The sequence below is a fragment of the Bactrocera neohumeralis genome, chromosome 3, assembly GCF_024586455.1.
Source record: "Bactrocera neohumeralis isolate Rockhampton chromosome 3, APGP_CSIRO_Bneo_wtdbg2-racon-allhic-juicebox.fasta_v2, whole genome shotgun sequence".
NCBI classification, from domain to species: Eukaryota; Metazoa; Arthropoda; class Insecta; order Diptera; family Tephritidae; genus Bactrocera; species Bactrocera neohumeralis.
Genome location: NC_065920.1, coordinates 42,140,477 through 42,163,493, shown reverse-complemented (window position 1 = coordinate 42,163,493; position 23,017 = coordinate 42,140,477). Strand labels below are relative to the sequence as shown.

Sequence of the window (23,017 nt, the reverse complement as noted above, 5' to 3'; positions counted from 1 at the left end):
GTAGCGATTTCTTCTCGACAAGAAATGCCAAATGTTCGAGTGTATTTTGGTCATGCAGAAGTTTTCATATAATTCAATAACCTTTTGGTGGTCACTGTAATTTCTCCGTTGCAAATTCGAGTGTAAATCGTAATTAGTTTAAAAATATGAAATAAATTAATTAAAAAATGTCCAGAGTTCAAAGCCCTCGCAATCAGAGTTGAGCCTTCTTCGTTTGGTGCTCTGACACAAAGTGAGTCGCCGATTTCACAGCAGTGAAGCTATTTAGCACGGTAGGGGTCATAAGTACTCGAACAGCGGGTAACGAGTTAAATAAATGGTCATTGCGCTAAACGACCTAACTAAAAAATAAATAAAATTAAAATTAAAGAAACAGGAATTGGAAAGAAGTATTAGCGGACAGTGGTAAACTATTAATTTTTGAAGCGACATATAGTCGAGTACATATGTATGTACTTGTATATAAAAATTTAAAATAAAAGAGAGAGTGGGCAGAAATTACTTGTTATAAAAGTCAGCAAATATCGTTAACTTCTGGGCCTTAAATTATTTATTAAAGAAAATGTTTAAACAATTATTTCAGTTACTTGAATAATGAAGAAGGTGGAAAAGTGATTAACTAAGCTAGTGCCTGGTTATATAAGGTTGTCAAATATCTCGAGGTTATAGTGATCGGACTTAGTTCAAATATGCGCCGTTTCGTTCGATAATCTGTTTCCATCTAGACGGCAACTTCATAATACCCCCCTCGTAGAAGCCCCCCTCCTTATTTGCGAAGAACTCGGACAGCCACTTTTCACAAGCCTCTTTTGAGTTCAACTTTACACCAACAAGGGCGTTCGCCATGGACAGGAACAGGTGGTAATCACTTGGCGCTATGGCCAGGCTACATGGTGGATACGATAAGACTTTCCAACCGAGTTCCCGTAACTTTTGACGAGTCATAAACGAAGGGTGTGGTCTAGCGTTGTCCTGGTGGAACACCACACCATTCCTGTTGGCCAATTATGGACGCTTCTGGTCGATCGCCTGTTTCAAGCGGTCCAGTTGTTCGCGGTAGATGGTAGAATTAAGCGTCTGGCCATATGGGAGCAGCTAATTGTGGATGAATCCCACCAAAATCACAGCAAAACCTTCCTGGCCGTCAATATCGGCTTGGCCACTGTTTGGGACGATTCACCGGCTTTCGACCACGACCGTTTTCATTTGATATTCGTCGCCAGTCACCGTCCACTTCAAAAATAGATCGAGTTCGTTCCGTTTCAGCACCATATCACAGGCGTTAATTCGGTCCAGAAGGTTTTTTTGCGTCAAATCATGCGGCACCCAAACATCAAGCTTTTTTGTGTATCTAGCCTTCTGCAGATGGTTTAAAATGATTTGGTGACTAACTCCTATCTTCTGGGCGATGTCACGAGGAGCTACATGCCCGTCTAATTCGATGTTTTCCATGATTTTCTTATTCGGTATTCGTCGTCACAGGTCTTCCGCCGTCTGACTTGTCTATGGTGTCGTTTTCACCCACTCTGAATCGTCGAAACCATTCCTCCGCAGTTCGAAGTGATAGAGTACCATTACCCAAAACGCCATTAATCTCACGGAACGTTTCTATAGCGGAATTGCCTTTAACGAAGGAAAACATTAAAATAGCGCAAATTTCCAAAATAATCATGCATAGCGTCATTTTGTAGGTTATGTCAAGACCATTCAAAGATGTATAGTATTGCCAGTTACGAGCTATGGGGCGCTTTATACATAGCCGCGAAATTCAAAAGACAAAAAGGCGGAAGTGAGATGTTTGACAACCTATATTAGGAGACATACATTTACTCAAATAACATCTAAGTTAGTACTTTCTGCTCAAACTTAAAGCACTAAATAAGCCTTGTATTATTTTAAGTAGCATCTGTTCTTTTTTATTTGTGTCTGCCTCTCCTGAGAAGCCTCTTTATTGCGGTTGCTTCGCACCATATATTTTGTAAATCGTTTCCTGTGCAAATGTGCCAAACTTTTTAACTGCAATCACCCATCAAATTAACAATATGCCGCCTTCATAGTGTATGAAACAGTTAATGGCATATCCCAGTCATTATTTGGAAGTTGTTTGGGGGGGTTTGAGAATTCCGATGCCAACGCATTTGCCCGGTATTTTGTCCCTAAATTACACTATTAAGCAAAGCACTTCTTAACACTTTCGAGTATTTCTAAATAAATTTGTCAAAATTTTGACATTTTGTCATTCTCTCGAGTTTCATTTTAGTTGGAACGCTCGGTGAAAATATAGTTAATATAGTAAGAGCAAAAGGCAGTTAATGATTAATTTCAGGAATAAAATCCAATAAATCCGAAACGTATGAGTTGGAAAGTTAGCTCAGAAAAATCTCATAAAACGAAACGGGAGATTAGAACAAAATCTAAAGAAACCTCCTAGAATGTAAGTTAAAATACACAGTCATATAGTATATCCGCCTTTAATTAGAAAAATTGGTAAAAACTGGTGAAAATGGTATATTTTTAACCGAAATCGAATAATTCACATCTCATATGACACCAACTGCTATAAACTACCAGTTTCTGCTGTGAAGAAACGCACTTGACTGACTAGTTTAAATTGTGATTAAAACTAGTTGTAAAGTAGTTTTTCACCAGTTGGTTTGCTTACTGGGTATTTATAAATATGTAAATAAATTAGTGCAATATTTGTTGGCGCATGTTTGCACTCACTTTTATGTGTTTAATCCAATTATTTCGCCTTTCTATTGCCAGTGTAGTTTATTATTCTGTTTGTGCGCCATTTCAACAGTTTATTAAATTTTCATTTTTATCACATTTACCCCACAAAATAGTTGTAAAAAAATTTAAACTACAACATTAATATCTTTTTGCTGTTGCTTTGAACACTGACAACGAGGTTAAATTTTACATTTTATTACACGCTGCAACAACCAACACTTCATCACGCATCTAATAGCTAATAGTAGTATTACATACAGTGGTTCGAAAGAGGAATGGGACTAGAGTTAAGTCATTATTATTTCAATTATATTAATATAGTGGCATAACGAAGCAATTAAATTATGGCTTAAAAATCTGAAGATGTTTACGATACTTGAGTGCCATTATGATGCGTTCGATTCGTCATAACTTGGGGAGAGACGAACTGTACAAACAACCTTATAAATCAAATATATGGGTAAATGCGAATACCAAGCAGGTTCTTTTTCAAAGAGTAATTCACATTTCAAATTGTTGTCTTCATCGATACGCTATTTGCCATAAATTTTAAATGTAATAGCAATAAGCATGACAAGTGAGTTGAAAATGAGGAGGGTATGTGAATATCACTTGAAGTGATATTAGTATTTTCTACATTGTTTCGGTTTCCAGATTTTTGGCAAGTTCTACTATTATAAGCGGTCCACATATGTACATATATATTTTAGGGTGTTTTTTTTTAACTATTCATTTTTTTCAATCCCATCATGAAATTTCCTTGGAAATACCCTAAAAAAATTCCCTGAAAATTCGTGCTCTTAATATTAACATTTAAAAATTTTCCATTGAAAATACACGACAGTCGTGATTTTTTATCTTTAAATTACTAAACATGCTGTCAAAAAACAATACGAATTTTGTTGTTTTAAAAGCATATATTTATTAAATTTAATAACTTAAGACTTGAATTGGAATATACAATTTTACACACGACCAAGCGGCTGTTCTAAGTCAATATTTTAGTAAAAAAAATCTTTTTTGGCGCGAAAATAAGATTTTATACACTAAATTGAGAGTCGCAGCATGATTTAAAAAACTTGTAAGTTCAAAGTTACACCGTAAGTGATGCCAATCTAATTGATCGAAGGCAACAAGTGTAACTTTGTTTTTTAGGTTAGGCCAAGTTTCGGAATTGAAATAAGGAAATCTTACCTGGAGAGTTTTGACATCGGTCATTTGCGATACGAAAAACTCACACGGATGGTTCAAGAGACCCTCTTGCATCAATGAAGTTAACACAAACCTTTTGTAGCGGTTATTTGAATCGTGAAATCCAACTTATTCGTCCTGTTGATAGAAGAGCATTGTCCATACATACGTCTTAAATTCATCTAGAAAATCTAGAGTGTTATATAAGGTAGTCGAAAAAGTCAATCGTTCGACCAAGCTGGAGCAGCTCCTAGTGGATGATTTCTTTCCAATCCCACCAAACACTCAGCATAACCTTTCGAGGCGTCAATCGTGGCTTTGCGACCATTTGTTGAGCTTCACTATGCTTGAACTATGATCTTTTTCGCACGTTATTGTCGTATTTGATCCACTTTTCGTCTCCTGTTACCATTCGTTTCAGAAATGGTTCGATTTTACTTCGTTTTAGCTAAGAATCGTAGATGTTAGTTCGGTCCATTCAATTTTTCACAGACAATTCTTGAGGTACCCAAACGTCGAGCTTCTTTTTTCAGCCAGCCTTTTTTAAATGGTTCAAAACGATGAACCATGGCTGCTTATATGACGGTCCTGGTCAATCTTTTCCATAATTTCATCGTCTTTTTTAACGATAGGTCGACCATAGCGAGGTGCATCTTTCACATCGAAATTTCCAGAACGGAAGCGAGCGAACCATTTTTGTGCTACACGAACTGATACAGCAACGTCTCGGTAAACTTCACAAATTTCATTGGTGGCTTGCATGGCATTCTTCACTTTTTTATACAAAAATTTCAAAATATAGCGAATTTTTTCATTATTTTCACTCATTTTTGAACAGCTGTAACTTTTTTTCAACTTCTCGAATTTAATTTTTTTTGGTTAAATGAAGCTTAAAATGTCACCTTTCCAACACTATATGGTATGACACAATGTGATTGTTAGCACTGGAGATATACAACTGCAACGACATTTATTGACAAAATACGAAAAGACTTTTTCGACTACCCAATATAACTTATATGTGGAGCAAAATCGGGTAGTCAAGAGGTCGAAACATAGTAATTATCTATTCTTGGTATCGTCATCAATGATACTCTTCAGGTTTAATTAACTGTCATCCTGAATTAAAGCATATACATAAATATATTTTAACTGAGAATTGCTTTTCGTACTGAAAACTTTGAAAAAACACAAACTTTTGTGGCACACTGTAAAATTGCGTTTCGCTTGATCGTATAGTACGACTAATATATTCGCGTTGTATTCGTAAATCTGTTTTGATTTTGATTGCATGACATTTTTGCCATTTTTCACAAAATTTCAACGACTCATTACACGCATATGGACAGACAGCAAGCGAACTAAGCTCGACGCATGCATATAAAATTTAATATATTTGTATGTATGTGTGTAAATACATTATATATGTATGCGTATATATGTATGAGCATGCATAAAAACGCGCAAAACGCTTATTACCCGCATATAATTTATGGGCTAATTTGTTATCGATTATTGTTAAGGAGTGTTCGTTTTGATTTCGGAATTACAACTAATGGGTGATTTTTAAGAGCTTGATAACTTTTTTATGCATAAAAACGCGCAAAACGCTTATTACCCGCATATAATTTATGGGCTAATTTGTTATCGATTATTGTTAAGGAGTGTTCGTTTTGATTTCGGAATTACAACTATATAAGCGATTTGTATGTATGTATGTTAGTGTTCAACACTTGCAGCTGGCGCTGCGCCGCTTTCGATCCACTGCCACTGGCCGCATCGCCACCTTTCATTAAAGCCAGCGCCTGTGTACGCAACGCTTCGTGGGTTGCATGAGAATTGTTGTTGGCGTTGTCGCCAATACGTGATTTCCATATGCGATCGCCGGCATCGATATATACAACAAACACATTTGTAGGCTCCCCACGCCTGATTTAGCGAGCTGCTGCACAAATTCTTATACATGTATGTGTACTTGTTGTTGTTGTTTTGTATTTCGAGCGTGCCTTTTAGCGTCTCATTTATCCAATACTTTGACATATTTGTCGGTTTGTCAGCCATCGCCAGTTGGGCAATTGGTTGATTACTCCTGTTAGTTGTTGTTGTTGTTCAGGCGGTACCACTGTTGGCGGTTATTGTTGTCGTTGTTGTACAAATTGTTATGATTATTGTGCTGTTATGCCGCACGTGCACGCAAAATGAATTCATTGAATTTCACCCATTAATTTTTCGCCACAATTAAATTTTTTTTAGTTTTTTTTTTGTAATTTTATTTGATATTTTTATTATTATTGCTAAGTGTTTTTATTTTAGCATTTTCGATATTTTTTTATATGCAAAAATTATTAATATAAATGCTTTCTAAATGAAACGAATTTGCCCTCGCTGGTGAGGGCATAAATTTCAGCGCTCACACAGACACACACATGCGCCGCACCGATCGCTTGCTGGCGCGACCATTCGAACGCTCGATCGCCTTTGCGATTTTTTCGCGCCCAACTTAGCATTGACCATCGCGCTGACTTGTACACGTTATTATTATTTTGTTTTGAATTCATTTAATACATTTTGTTGTTGTTTCTTTTTGTGCCGCTTCATGCCCGTTGGTGCGTTTTTAATTTATTGCCCGCTTATTAATGAAATTGATCGTTAAATTTATGGCTGCTTTAAAGCATTTTATAGCACACTTAAGTATACATTTTTATTATGAAATATGGCTGACGGGTCAGGAGAGCCGAGCGCAGCGCGCACAAAGTTGCTCACATATTTACGCTTGTGTGTGTGTGTGTGTTTGAGGCGTACTTTCATTTTTGATTTGCCGTGGTTATACTATATTTGTATTTATGCGCATACTTGTGACAGTTTAATATATTTGCATTATTATTTTGCCATTTGGTCTGTATTTTATATTTATCATTTTTGTGGTTTTCGCTAAAGCTAATTTTGTCGCTATAAATTTTGCGCTACCAACTCTTGGCGTCTACGAATCGTTAATGTGTTTGCGGATTTGTGTGTGTGCGTGTTTATTTTTGGTAAAATGTGTCAAAAGGTTATTTTGAAATTTAGACAAAATCTATAAATTAGCATTGATACAAAGAAACAAGTGCTAATAATGAATTTGTGTGGGCATGATTTATGGCACACGCCAGTGGCTATGAAGTGCGGGAGAATTTTCAATTTATGTGCAGTTAAAATATTGTGAAAATAAATACAGAGATTAAGCGATGAGTTGTCAGCGCTATTCAAAAACTGACAATTGTGTTTTTGAAGATTTATTACGCGTATTCAGGCTTTAGGCTGTGGAGCAGATTTTTTGTCAAATTTTGTGTTGCCTTTTCAGATATTATAGCACAAATCGTGCGTTCGAAAAGCTTACGATGAGATGGGTTTATATGAAGATTGAAAAAGCTCCTTTCATTGCCTGCTTAATAACGAGTGTCGTTTCTATAAGTTCAGTTTTATTAGGTTGATCGATGTTCTTGCATCAGTTAAATAAAAGCGGCTGTATTTACAAAATCTTGCATATTTACTATCTCGAATCGAATTTTTGTTTCGAAACATTATTAATCAAATATTCAGCACTCTATTTTGATGCTTCTTACACCATTAAAAATGTTGAACTTAATCAGTATGATAATGGCAAACCGTCTGCTGCTGATAACTCGCTGAATTATTATAACACAAACGAAATTTTCGAGCAACTGAAATGTTTGAGCCGAATCGAAAACAAACTAAAAACAAATATTTGGAAACACACACACATTTTCCTAAAATTTTTTTAAATATTGAAATAGTATTTTCATTTACTATGCCACTTTTTCTAAATTGTTTGTATCTTTAGTTCGTATACAAATATGTACATAAAAGATTGTCAAGCTTTTTTGCTCGTTATTCAATGCTTTATAACAAGTGTTACAGTGATCGGATTTAGTTCAAATATGCGCCGTTTCGTTCGATAATCTGTTTTCATCTAGACGGCAACTTCATAATACCTCCCCCGTAGAAACCCCCTTCCTTTTTTGCGAAGAACTCGGACAGCCACTTTTCACAAGCCTCTTCTGAGTTCAACCTTATACCAACAAGGGCGTTCACCATGAACAGTAACACGTGGTAATCACACCATTAATTTCACGGAACGTTTCTCTAGCGGATTTGCCTTTAACGAAGGAAAACTTTAAAATAGCGCGAATTTCGGCGTTAGTGAACTCCATGTTTACACGTCTATAACTGTTGAACGCAATATCCAAACTAATCATGCATAGCGTCGTTTTGTAGGTTATGTCAAGACCTTTCAAAGGTGTGTAGTACTGTCAGATACGACCTGTGTAGCGCTTTATACATAGCCGCGAAATTCAAGAGACAAAAAGGCGCAAGAGAGATATTTGACAATATAATACCTTAATACCGTAGCAAAATTCTCAAATATACATATGTAGGCCCACTTTAAGAGCGCTAACACATCCATACAAACGCGGTTTGGACAGTTTTGGAGCATTTTTTGTTTGATGCCCGATCAAAGAGGGTAAAAATACGGTGTGAAGCATGGCGAAAAATATGTGATATTATGTACGTCGTGGAAGGACTGGGTTGTTTACAAGAATGTTAACCGCTAGAGATGATGGTTTAGAAAGTATGAATCAGCTCAAACTAGTTCGAAAGCCGATAGACACCATTAAAAAGGTGTGTTGTCTCTTTGGTGGGATTTCAAAGGGATCGTTTCTTTTCAGCTTTTGTCCAAAAGTACCACGATTAAGTTCGAAGTATATTGTGTTCAGCTGTACAACTTGAGTGATATACAAAAACAGAAGAGGCCTGAATTGATCAAAAGTAAATTTGTATTTTTCCACCAGAATAAAGAGAGATCTCAAACAAGTTCGCTAACTCGACAAAGCTTATAGAGCATGAATGGGATAAGCTATCACACTCACTATACTCTCCAAACTTGGTACTTTCGGATTATTACTAGTACCGTTCTCTGCAATTTTTTTTTTTGATTGGATAACCTTCACCTCAAATCAGAACACGCTACTTGAACCAGTTTTCTTGCCTGCAAGGATTGAAATTTTATGAGCGTTGAATCAAACTCTTGTCCGAAAGATAGCACATGGTATTTGATCAAAGCGGAGAATATATGATTTCATATAATGTTTTCCACAATAAAAAATTTCGTCCTTAACATGCACTAAAAATCGAAAGTACTTAGATAACGAGCCGATATATCTCTCTAATATTTCCTAAACGGATTTTATTGGTGACTTTGGGAGAGAGGAGTAACTTTTTTCTTCTTTTGCATGATGTCCAAACGCTGGTTGTTAAGAAAGAATAAACATAGGAGTGGTAGATTATATTGATACCAAAGACTAAGAGTAAACCACACATCGATGAAGGGCTTGTTGAGAACTTAACTGTTCTGTTTGTGTCATTGTATATTTGCCAGAAGTGGTTGCTTAAACAAAAAGAATTACTCACACTACAAATTTTTCTTAAATAATATATCTTGGAGTCTTCGAAGTTGGAAATACTACATTATTTATTCTTTCCGAGTTAACTTTTTCTCTCTCGGATTTCAATGGTTTCATGAAAAGCTTTGAAATAGAAAACAAAGATTGAATTCGAGCAGAAATAAATTTTCTTAAGGCAGATTATGTTTATTATGATAATAATGGATGGGCTTAGTTTAAGAAAATATTTTGTATTAAACATGCGTTTACAGAAATTTAATTTATTTTTCCTTTTTTTCAGGTGAGTTTTGCAATTCAAGCAAGAAATGGTCAAATAACTGTTCCGGTAAGATATACATATGTGTCACCAGATTGGAACTCAAAATAATTGTAACTATAACGAGCTGAGTCTACAAGGCAGTTAAATTTGACTCATTATACTTAAGTTTTCTCATGTACTAAATCCAAGTGTCATCTCCCTTGATCAACTTCATTTTACTATTATCTAGAAAAAATTGTGAATTGTTTGTTGTTTTCGACAGTAATAGGATTATATGCCTTGAAAGGATTTAACCAAACCGTTAATGAATTTTTGTGAAAATTTCATCAATCTCAAAGTAATCTGCAAATTATACTATTCTATTTTTATTGAATGAAAAAATAAATTATTCCGACAACTTTCTCTATGAATTCATCAGTTAAGAAATAATTAAAAGATTTGGTAATCCCTGCCATGATGTGCATAAAAAGATTTATAATATTTATTTCAATTTATTAATATATAGTACATACATACATTTATGTGCACCTTTACACAATTTCCTCTGATTTTCCCAACTGTCATGAGCTTCATATCAAAAGTGTGAAATGACTTACTAATGTCAAATTCAACTTGACGCTGATTGTCATTTTGTCATTTTAGAACGAACGCAATTCCAATTGCGAACGCACAAACAACCGAGTACACCAACACAACAACAACAATAGTGAAAACATAAATCACTTCGCATGGGTTGGTGCCCTACGCTCATTCCCATGGCATTTAACTAGAAGCGTGCGATATGACATGAGTACGCTGTCATATATGGCTGACATTTTCAACGGGTCATGGGTGTGCGCCGTGTGAGCGCAGGCACTTGGCCACTTTGCGGGTTGTGTAGTGGAAAGTTGGAAGTGCCTTGGGTGTTGAAGTGACGTTAGGTCGTTGGCTTGGTCGTCGGGTAGAACAGGTGAACGGTAAAAGGTGTACTGAAGTGGTTTTTGCCATATATGTACGTACATACATACATATATCCCCGAAGGTATGTGTCAGTTGTGTAGACACTTTGCGAAATGACAGCTGAAAATATTACACTTACGTCTGTCGCACTTCTACACTTTTTTTGTACAATACAAAGGTATGTAGTATTGTATTTTTGTAAGTTTTTTTCTGTTTACCTATTTACTTGTCTGTCTGTCACTTAGGTATTCCGTCGGCTAGTCACTCACTCAAGCAGTAGTGCTGCATTTGGCTGTCATGTCAAATGTTAAGCAATAAACGACTGACATAACATTTGACGCATAGCAAAAATAACGGTACTCTAAAGAAAGAGAGACGCGTTGAGTAACGAAAAAATGTTTGTGTGTGGATGAGTGGCAAACTTCAGAAATGCCGCAACATTGTAAATAGTAGATCAACAACAACAGCAATGACAGAAAAATATCAACGTCAACAAGGACAATCAGAGCAAATGTCAGAAAACTGAAATGGTCATGCAAGCAAGGACTGACAACAACATGGCGGCGTGGTTAAAGCTGAGCTGAAATGAGGCATGAATTGAGTTGGGTTGAAATGTGGTGAGTGGCACACAAGCGAGTTGAAGACTGTAGTGAATTTACGAGGTTCAAGACAACTTTTGTAGCATTGATAACGCGTGACGCTGCGTTGCCAACTACTTTTAACAGCAAGGCAGAAAAAAATGTACTCAAATAGAAGGCGTTAAAAAAGACTCAAGCCAAAAAGTGAACCAAAAATAAATGCTCAGCTTGAAGAAACAAAATATGTCTCATGCAAATAGCGCCAACAACAGCAGCACTAAATATCTAGCGCCAACACACTTCCATTCATACATACATGTACTCGAACTGTGGCAACACCATGATAAATATGTAAATAAGAAATGAAGAACAACAACTGCACTCACGCTCTTGGCGCGCTGAATAAAAAACATGCTGTCGACAAAACGCTATGAAAAATAGTGCAAGACCCTGACAATCAGAGTTTTAAATGCGCATTGCAAAATACTTTTGCTGTCGCCTGTCATGTCCATGTCCGTGTCGTTCACGCTAAACCAAGCGGCGTCCTGCTTGCTTGGCACACACACACACACCCACAAAACAAAACAAAAAACAAATACATGCACACATACAGTTAGCCATCATAAGCCCCATCAGCCGGCCGCCCAGCCGCCCACACTTGCCGCCCGCTTCGGCAATGCCAGCATTTGTACGATTTTACAATTGCAACTGTGTGACGGCAAGCTGTCACTGTCATGCCACCGCTATTGTCGCGCGTTGCTGCGCTTTTTGTTGCCAAAGACAATTCTTTTGTTGCTATTATTGCTGCTGTTGGCTTGCCTTTGTTACCGTTCGCCGCAATATCGTCGGTGTCGGAAGTCACATTTTTGCACTTGTCGCTGCAGTCTTTTTGCACAGACAGTCGCCGCGTCACTCACAACAATAATGTGTACAGCTGCGCGACATCAGCCAACGCTGCTGCTGCTGCTGACAACCACAGTGGCAAAGCGTGAAATGTTGGGCGCGCGCTTGTGGCACAATACATAAAATGAAAAAAAAAAAAACAACAACTTTGCGGTTGGGGGGAAATATAAAAAATGTTTATAAAGCAAAATAGTTTCGTGAAAAATCCATTTGTTTCGCTATAATAAGCGGCTGAAAAAAAAGCAAGAAATTTGTACTGTCTAAATATTTTTTTCGGGGTTTCATTCGTTTTTGCTGCTTTGCTTGATATTTTTTTGCTTCTTTTTATTGTAAATATGTTTCATCGAAAAATCGGAAATCGTTGTAAATAATTTATGTTAATAAAATTATGTTTTTATAGATGGCAACACCCTTCCAAATATTTTATAAATATTATTTCTGAAAAGTTCTCTATATTTTATTTAACATATAAGGTAACCTACATATATATTCTTCACACCACCGAATAGGTATTGGCTTTTTACAAATGCTCTTAAGCTTTTGACCATCTCTATCTCGTGTAGCCGTTGGTAAATAATCTTCAAATCCCTATCTTGAATCGATCGTTATTTCCATTGATGTCATAAATATTGTTAGTCTCGTTTATATCTGCGGCTAGACATTAAACCAACTCAATTTTTTTCGAGAGATTCGGACATAAGGTGAAATGCTTTTTTTCTGTTTTCCAAAAGTCGAAATATTTAACTTCGAATTCCAAAATTATGTACATATATTGGAGTTATCATTATTAGGGTCGTTCTCAATGTCGGGTTAGCAGACATCTGTCAGATGAGTTCTGGTTAAAAAAATCCTTTACCGAAAGAAGATTACTTGGTTAATTTAACCAGAACTTAACTGATGGATGATTGCTAACCAGACTTAGAGATAGTCCACGCTTTCCTCGAAATTCAGTGGTATATAATAAGCCAAGAGAAAGATGCTTCTTCAAATTTCGGCAGCTGTTTTTGAAATATTTATGTATATTTTTTTTTGTTTTTGAAATTACAAATTAGATCTATTTATTCTATTTCCATACTTGTCTTTATGGAATTTAATAAAGTTCATTTCTTGTTTATCAGTACAAAAATACTTACATCACCGATTAGAACTTCGAATTGTTGCAATCGTTCTGAGTATTAAGGAACAAGCCAACAGTAAACTTTAAGACTAAAAAAGTCTATCGAAACAGAATGCTGTTATAAAAAACGTTATAAACTTATTCTTTGAAAAAACGTCAGTTTGAAAGACTGAAAAGTATTATCAGGTCAAAAACAAGAAGAAGAAAAGCGATAAGTTCGGTACAGTTCACTTCAAAGGTTTGCGTAACAGGGTACAAAAACATATTTTTTTTTTTGATTTTGATCCGTCAGCTTGTATGGCAGCTACATATATGCTATAGTGGTCCGATTTGAACAATATATTCGTAAGTTATAGTGATGCCTCACATGATAATGTATGCCAAATGTCTTGATCATACCTTGTCAAATGAAAAAGTGCTCTATACAAGGACTTGAGCTCGATCGGTAAGATTGTATGGCAGTTATATGATATAGTGTCAAATATCGGCGGTTTCGACAAATGAACAGCTTCTTTGCGAGAAAATGTATGCCCATTTTCAGGGCGATATCTAAAAACTCTGGACACTAGTTCGAGATTGTAAAGGCAGATAGACGGTGGACATGTTAAGTCGACTCAGCTCGCCACGCTGATCAGTTCCATATTTCTTGGGGTATTCGACGTTTCTCTTTGAGTGTTACAAACATCGCCTGCGAACTTAATATACCTACCCTGTTCGGAAAATAGCTAAACTTGCGCCAAAAACATATTGTTACAAGAATTATTAACTTAATCAATTATAGAACCTTTAAAAACTGTATACGTATCTTTAAGAAAAAACTGTCGACAGTGGGCGAAGTAGATGCAAATTATTACTAAAATAATTATCAAAATTTTCATGCGACTCTTATTACGCAAGATATATTCTAGTTTGAGATCTTAACATATTTAGTACTCTTTATACCAAAAGTATGTCTGTAAGGTACTGGAACCTCTAATATTTTATACCGCCCGAATTCAGTAGCAGAGTAGTGTATATTTTCAATAGTATGTAGGGTAGCATGGTTGCGGGTTTAACTATACAATTTTTTATTTGTTCAAACACTGTAGGCTCTCTCCTTAATCCTCCTCATTTACACATTATTTTCGTATTTTATTTTTATTTTTTGCTTAATTACACTCGGAACCGCCAACAAGTTGCCACCATGACAGCTTGCCATATTTTAATGTCATGTCGCCGGCTGGTAGTGCATGTGTCACTCGACCTGTCCGTTGCAGTGTTGCATGCCGCCGTCCTCGGCGCTATCAAACCTACATACATAGTCACATCACATCCACACTCTTATACACATAGCAAACAGCTGCCTGGAAATTGTCGCATTGTTGAACTTTTGCTACTACTCACGATTGTTGTTGATAGTACTATTATTATTATTATTTTACTTTCATTGTAATTGTTGCTTTTGTATTGCTCTATGCACACGTCCGTGTGAATCGCGCAAGATTTTAATGCCTCAACTGACAGCAACCAGCCACGGAATTGCTGTTTGCATTGTCACGCGATTTATAAACTGTGCTCATTCACACACACACACACACAGCCATAAAAACGGTTGTTTGCACATACTTACCTACTTTTGAACCCATTATAATATACACTCATTCATATATGACAACTTATGTGCGAAGCTTTAACCGTTTGTTGCTTTAACTGCACTCGGGTTGTGTTGATGTTGATTGCACACTGTCAGGCATTAGCGCTCATTTGTTTTATTGCAGCACCATTATGGCTGCCGCTCATTCAGACGGGTTAAGATACTGTTATGAGAGTGTTTCGTTTTGTTTTATTTTTGCTGGTGGATCAAGGGTCGCAAACAATGACTAAAGCGTTGCGTAAAAAAATGAAGGATAGTTAAAAGTTGGTAAAATGTGCTACAGACAGAAATATTTATACCACAATGAGTTTATAATTAAAGAGTTAACGGCTTAATAATAAAATGTACAATACATGCATTTCTGCTGTAGTAAAATTTATAGTGCTTTAACATTTTTTCTGTATTTTCTCCATAATATTTGAGAAGACAAAGTTTGTCGCCAAATCAGTCAGCTGTTCGATATAAGAACAAGAAAAACGTTAACTTCGGCTGCACCGTAGCTAATATACCCTTCACAGGTGCATTTCTTTTAGTAACTATGTGTTCAGTTTGTATGGAAGCTATATTCTATAGAAATCCGATCTGAACAATTTTTTCGGAGATTGTGTTATTACCTTAAGCAGTAATACATCTCAAATTTCGTGAAGATAGCACGACAAATGCGAAAGTTTTCCATACAAGCCCTTGATTCCGATCCTTTGGTTTGTATGGAAGCTATATGCTATCGTAAGCCGATCTGAACAATTTCTGCGGAGATTACATTATTGCCTTGGAAAATATTCTGTACCAAATGCAAAAGTTTTCCATACAAGCCCTTGATTCCGATCATTCAGTTTGTATGACAGCAACTATATGTTACATATAGTAGTACGATATCGGCAGTTCCGACAAATGAGCAGCTTCTTGAAGAGCAAATGACGTTTGCAAAATTTCAAAACGATATCTTAAAAACTGAGTGACTAGTTCGTATACATATAGACAGACAGACGGACAAGGCTAAATCGACTCAGCTCAACATAATGATCTTTTAAATATCTACATTACAGGATCTCCGACGCTTCCTACTGGGTGTTACAAACTTTGTGGCAAACTTAATATACCCTGTTCAGGGTATAAAAATATTCTTAGTTCCGCCATGATCAATAGTTGCACGCACAGTTTCTATTGGTATTAACAATGCTGCTCAAAAAAAAGGTTTTTTCATATTTACCAAATTTCTGTGTAATATTCTGTGCATATGGTCCAACTCTGATCACAAAATATCCAATGGATTCAAATCAGGGCTTCCAGACAGCCAATCATCTACAGATACGTAACCTGGAATATATTTTTTATACCACTGCTGGGTGGTTTTTGACTTGTGTGCTGGAACAGAATCTTTTTGGAAGACTTAACGCCCTCCATCGAAAATAGTATTACTTGACTGTTTTACCACGTCGCCTAAAACATACTGCTGGTATACTTTTTTCAAACTTTTAACAACTTTTTCACAGAACGAAGCGACTTTATAGGAGACTCCCCACCAAACCATTACTGCAGCTGTACGTTGAACACGTTAAACCCTCGGAATAAATGGAAAATTTTGCGTAGATTTAAAAATAATTTCATGGCCGTTGACTACGTGTCACCACTTGCATCTGTTTAGTCTAGTTTCCTTCAAGCGCGTTATCTCGAACAAGTGGTTGATGTATACATTTCCCTTGACATAGTTTTCTGTTTTCTTCGAAGATTTCTGCGAATACGTTGAATAACATTTTTTATGGTTGAACTGGTTCGAACCACGGGAGGACGACCATCTCTATTTCTTTATTCCTCTGTAGATATATGGGAAAAACGACCGAACTACTGTGGTGCCCATCATAACCACTTACTATGACTGATTCGCTATTTCAAAATTATTCCGTAATTGGATTCTCCTAAATATAGTAAGGTAAGGTTGAGTTATGTTAAAAGGTCGATCTCACTTAAACAACGATAAATATCCTCATAAATCGAAACAACGCTTTAAGGCCATCATGTGTGTTGAGACGGTTAATGCCTGTTTCTTTTATGTCTCTTAATTCGACGAAGATATCACTACCAAGATGTCCCCAACTCTCCTACTTCCATACAACTTTGTTAATTAATGTCTGACAATACTGTTAGCTTTAGCGCATAAATACCTATCGAACAACGTCAAGTAAGAACTTTTACAATTGCGGCAAGATGAACTTTGCTAAGAGCAAGCAGTTCAATAGATCTGCTATGTTCTATTTTAGGTCGAAGTCGTACAGAGCTTTTCGTTGTGTTACAAGTCGGATAATAGTAGCTTGATACTATTTCTAGTAGCTTAAAGCTATATCTTGTGAGAACAAAAACTTATTGACCGACTTTGAGAGCGAAGTTAACTCTCTGAGATAGACTTCTCTTCGGAAGAAGCTGTAGACATACTGATGCTAGCTTAATAGCAGCGACTTCTGTCCAAAAAACAGTGAAGTGGTCCGCTAGCCTAAAGCTAAGCCTGACGAGAGCTCTTCACAGACAACTCTCCCTTCAACCTTAACTCCTAGCTCCGACCCAATCGTGAAAATGCGCACTGCGCCTCTTCTCCAAAGACTGCCTTTCACCCGCCCATTCTTCGTCGATCACACACAGGGTGCCAAGGTTTCAAGGATATTTGTTAAATGGAATTAATCTTGAAAAACAGAAAATCGCACAAACACCGGCAGATTGCACAAACATACAACCTCGCATATCCTTGTCTTACAGTACTAACCGTAATGTTTCAATCGTTCTCGTATTGTTGATCTCAAAGTGACATTTACCCCCAAGGACTATTTCGTCTTTCGAAGGTGACTTGCGGAAAGAGATTTCATCCAAATTTGGAGACTAAAATTGGAAAACACATTTTTTTTTAAACTTGACAGCTTTATACTTTGGAGATCAAGATTGGAAAAAAAAATTTTTTTTAAACTTTTTATACTATAGAACTGGTATCGATATTGAGATTTTTCGAAAAATTGTTCCACATTTTCATCCAAAAATTTCTTTCATTCTAATAATTCACTCATTAAGAGAGTTCTGTACTGGCCGAAACAAATGGTAGTTCGATGGTGTAAGGTCAGGGCTATATGGTGGATGTATCAAAACTTCCCAGCCAAGCTCTCCCAGTTTTTGCCGAGTCATCAAAGTTGTGTGTGGTCTGGCGTTGTCCTGATGGAAGACGAAGTCCTTTCTGTTGATCAGTTCGTGCCATTTTTTCGATTTCTTACTTCAATCTCATCAGTTGTTAACAGTAAAATGTAGAATCAATTTGTTGAGCTTCCTCACGCTTGGTTCATGACCTTTTTGGCATATTATTGTTGAATTTGATCAACTTTTCGTCTCCTGTTCGCTTCAGAAATGGTTCGATTTCATTTTGTTTCAGCTAAGAATCGCAGATGTTAATCCGGTTCATTAAACTTTTAACAGATAACTCATGTGGTACCCCAACATCGAGCTTCTTTTTGAAGTCAGCCCTTAAATGGTGCAAAACTGTTTGATGATGAATGTTAAGTTTCTTAGCAATGTGATGGCTGCTTATGTGTAGGTCCTGATCAATATTTTCCATAATTTCATCGACTTTTTTAACGATAGGTCGACCATAGCGAGGTGCATGTTTCACATCGAAATTTCCGGAACTAAATGTGGCGAACCATTGTTGTGCTACACGAACTGATACAGCATCGTCTCCGTAGACTTCACAATTTTCATTTCCTTAGATACCGTGAAAATATCGTCCAGCCTTGTATAATTTAAGAGCGCCACTTTATTATTCAACATATCATGGATTGCGATTCTTTTAATTATAATAACTCACTTCTCATTCCTTAATAGCGCATGGTTCTGTCACATACAAGCCAGTCGTTATATTGCCTCAACTCGTCTTTAATAAAAACTTCCTCTAATTACCAGCTTTTATGGCTCATTTTGACACGCCACACTCATTTGCAAATTTGAGTGCAAATAAAAGTGTATAACTGTACATATGAGCACTTGAAATGTATACATTATACATAACTGTATGTGTTTAGGTACTATTATATACCCATTTACAGCCAAATAATCGCAAATTTTTGTGCCCTTTGATGTTGCCGGAATAAATGTGTTGCTTTTAACGCCCCACTTCCGCTATTTATGCGTTGAAAACCACATTTGAAGTCACTGCCGACCGACTTCACTTCAACTTCAATGCCGCAGAGTAGAAATTATCGCAGAGCCACGCTGACACCCACACAACAGCGCACACACATGCGGCTGCCAACTGTAAGCGCAACAACAAAAACAACAAACGATGCGCAAAAATAAAGCAAATGCACAAATGAAGACCCCAAAAAAAAGGAAATACAAAACAAATAATGTAAAAGCAAAAGCAGCAAATTGCATTGCAACTTCCTTTTCATTTGCAACACACTTCAAACTGTATAACAATGACGGCAACAATGGCGTTGGTGGCAACAGCAAGCAAGCGCCAACAATAACAACAAAGTAATATGGCAACAACGTTGCAATACGGTTGTAGCATTAACAAAAGTGCAATTTGTAAGCGCTGCAACAATAGCTGGAACGGGATGGCAGACGTGGAAAGGCAAGCACAGAGAACTGAATGAGGACTTATGTGTGAAGAGGGGGGGCTTTTGGGGCTCTTGCGACCTCGGCACTTCTTGCGCGCCAGCGACAACGTCAACTACCAACAGTAGGCAACAAGCCGCAGCAACAACACAATCAAATAGAACACAACAAGCGCGGCGAAGCGGGTGTTGCGGAGCCATTGAAGCGATTTTTCCATACACACTCATAACCACGCTCCGCACTTCCTACGATAGCACTGCTGCAGCAGCGTTGCCACTTGTTTTCCCAATCGTATAAGCTTTGCCACTTTGTTGCCAGCGGTATGTTAAGCGCACGCACACATACATACAGTATATATGCATATATGTGTATATACAATACACGTGTTTAAGGCTTTTCTTTTGTATGCATACACTTCGCATTTGCAATTTAAATTTCGTATTTGCCGTTGCAACCGACGCTTTCCTTCCGTGCACAACCTCTGCTTTATTTCCTTTTTGGTTGCACATTTCTTTTTTCTTTCTGCTTTGAGCATTTCTTTTACTCTCGTTTTTATCTCGTAGTGTTTGCACTTTTCCTTTTGAGCGCTATTCATTTCCATGTCGGGCTTATCTAAAGCGTATAATCGGTGGACAGCAACACCTTGCAAGGTGTTGGCCTGACTGCCGTTCCCCGGTGTGCAGCACCTGCGCATACATACATACATACATACATACATATATACATTTCACCTTTGTCTCATCAGCGCTGGCGCTACCTCAAACCAAATTCTGAACTTGTAATTTAAAATCGCACTCCTCACGTTGCCACACCAGCACTATCTGTTCACTCATTTCGCCTTCAGTAATAAATGTATCGCTCTTGCTCACCCATATCGCCTTGAGTAATACATTTCTCGCTTTAGCTCACCTATCGGCGTGAAGAATCTTTTGGCAATTTTGCTGCTTCTCAAAAGCTATTGTGTTGAGGCTTTTCTAATGCAATACAGCCATGTAAATGCAAGTAAATATGTATGCGCATTAATAAGCCCAAGGCGAAAACTCATAAAATCCGAGATGTGGAAAAACTAGTGCCAACACTAGTTTGAATTTGATCCTGGTATTCCATTTAGGTATCATGAGGGCTTAAGTAAGAGTAGTCAGCAGTATTGCCAAGCTATTTTATTAAAACATTCCCGGATATCCCAGCTCTTAAAAAGCTTCAAATCGAAAATTACTCTTTCAAATGTTTTGTTTTTTTCCTTAAATTTATATTAAGTTTGACTATACTGTTTCGGTTTTTTGCAACTTTTTTACCATAAACTCTCAAGCGGCCTTACTACACTAACTATTGACAGGAAACTGTAAAACTGTTAAAACTACAAAAATATTAAAAATGTTACGAAAAATGTCATCGAACATTTATATGTTTTATTTGCCACGTTGGAACACGGGTCTGAGGTTCCAACGAAGGTTTCCGATTTTTTTGAAAAACTACCTATCCCAATTGGAGCTTACTCATACAGGGTTTGCCCAGAAAGTTATAGGACTCGATTTAAAAAAATGTATTGAACCGTTACAAGTCTTTAAAAACTTTCAAAATAGGCTCCTTCTGCGGCAATGCGATTTCCAAGCATTGATGGCGTCACGGAAGGAGGTGCATGCTGCTTGGATCCCCTCTGTCGTCTCAAAATGCTTGCCTTTCATCGGCCTTTTCAGGCAAGAATACAAACAAAGTCCGGTAGGGCCACATCTGGGCTGTAGGGCGGCTGCGGAAGCGTTGGGATGTCGGCCTTGGTTAGGTAGCTGTTCACAAGAAAGGCGGTGTGAGCCATGGCGTTGTCGTGGTGCAACTTCCAATCGGCTGCGATGTCTTGTGGGACCCGATTGACCCTTTTTGATAAATTTAACATCTGGGCAATTAAACAAATACTTAGTCGACGGTCTGAGTTCAAAACTTTGCGCACACGAGTCACATTGTCGGTGTTTGCCGAAGTCGCAGGTCTCCCAGCACGGTCTTCATCAGCGATCTCTTCCTGGCCCTCCAAAAAGGCCTGATGCCACTGAAACACACCACTTCTTGCTAAAGCAACATCTGGGTAAGCCTATTTGATATGATATCAAACATCTCTGTAGCAGATTTACCGAGTTTCACACAGAATTTTATCACGTGGCTCTGCTCTAACGAACGCTGCATTTTGGGCTTGCACCACTCACAGAAACTGACCAGCCGTTCGTTCGTTAGCTAGGAACGCTCCGAAATCAGTCCTATTACTAGAAATAGACTATAAATATTCTCGAGATTAACTATACTTTCGCAATATAGAGCGAGGTGGAAATCACTTTTTTACACATTTCTAATTTTAATGTGCTTTTTGATCTGAATTAAACCGAATCCCCGACTGCCCTTTAAATGAAATATTCGTCATTTCATTTATTCAATGTTTCTACAATTGTTCTACTGGGCTGCCATTCTATCATCTGCATACATAGTACACTTTACCTAAGCACAAGGTAAAATGCAATTTTTTAGTAGGGTACATAGCCGGAACGAAGAAATCTAGTGTAATTCAAAAGCGAGTGTGCAACATAGATAAATAGACAGACAGACAGACAGATAGACAGCTCTGTTTAGATGGGCCTGATAAGTATTTAAAAGATGTCTGTATTCGCAAAGCGCCACACGTTGGGTTCACCTTTAGTAGCACCTCTTGTGGTGCTGTACAATTTGCAGTTAAACCAACAAATTTGACACTTGAAAAGGAAATTACTGTTGGTAGTTAGCGCAGCAAGCAAGTTGAAATGTAGTTGAAAGACATGCCAAAGAAAGTGAAGTAAACCTCTATTAAAAGATTCTATGTAATGCTGGCATTTCTGCAAGCAAATAGGTAAGTTTTAGTTGAACCAGAGTAAGTAAATTTTATATATATGGTAGTTTACAGATTGTACTAACTAAAGTCATTGCTGGTAAATGTTAGTCGGTAAAGTTCTCAAACAAGGTTTTTTATAATGGATTTATTACAGAAATACTTATGTGTGTAGTATATGAATTGAGAGGGTTCTATTTTCAAGTTGCCTGGTTTGAAGTTTTTCTGTAATTTTTCTAAGATCAATAATAAGATCCAGATCCAGTTATGAAACACACCTAAAGATTTCGAATTATTGAACTTAAAAATAAGTCCTAATTAGAAAGCAAGTTATAAGACTGAGAAAATAACGGTATCACAATGTTGTCACTACAAATATTCATGATTTTGACTGCTATGCTTAACAGAAATGGAAAAAACAGAATTTCTATTCATTTAATTAATCACATCACATCGCAATTGACTGGCACAATCCATTCGGTCGGACGCTCTTCGCAAAAGCTATATGGAGGAAGGCGAAATAAAATCACCTTGTTACTCGCTCTGTAGTGCTCGACTTTTGCCAACCTAGCGAAGTTTCTGGAATTGATATTTACCGCCTTAATAACTTTGCGTTAAGCTCGAAACGTTTCATCGATCTAGAAGGATCTGGTGATATACTTTTGGGAATTAACGGCTTACCCAAAGGACAAACATTGTCTGTCCAAGTGAAACCCATCGACTTTAGATCAACCCTACGACTATACCTAACCTATGTGTGAATATAG

At 37.1% G+C, this 23,017-nt stretch overlaps 1 protein-coding gene across 1 annotated transcript in view; it reads left to right on the top strand.

The window, feature by feature from the left end:
• LOC126753684 (zinc finger protein Elbow) overlaps nucleotides 1–23,017 on the top strand; it is a gene marked incomplete at its 5' end in the record, with an annotated part of 110,358 nt that overhangs the window by 23,855 nt on the left and 63,486 nt on the right. Inside the window, one exon of the mRNA XM_050465360.1 lies at nucleotides 9,667–9,711. Coding sequence (XP_050321317.1) covers nucleotides 9,667–9,711 — 45 coding nt within the window. The remainder of the gene's footprint in view (nucleotides 1–9,666; nucleotides 9,712–23,017) is intronic.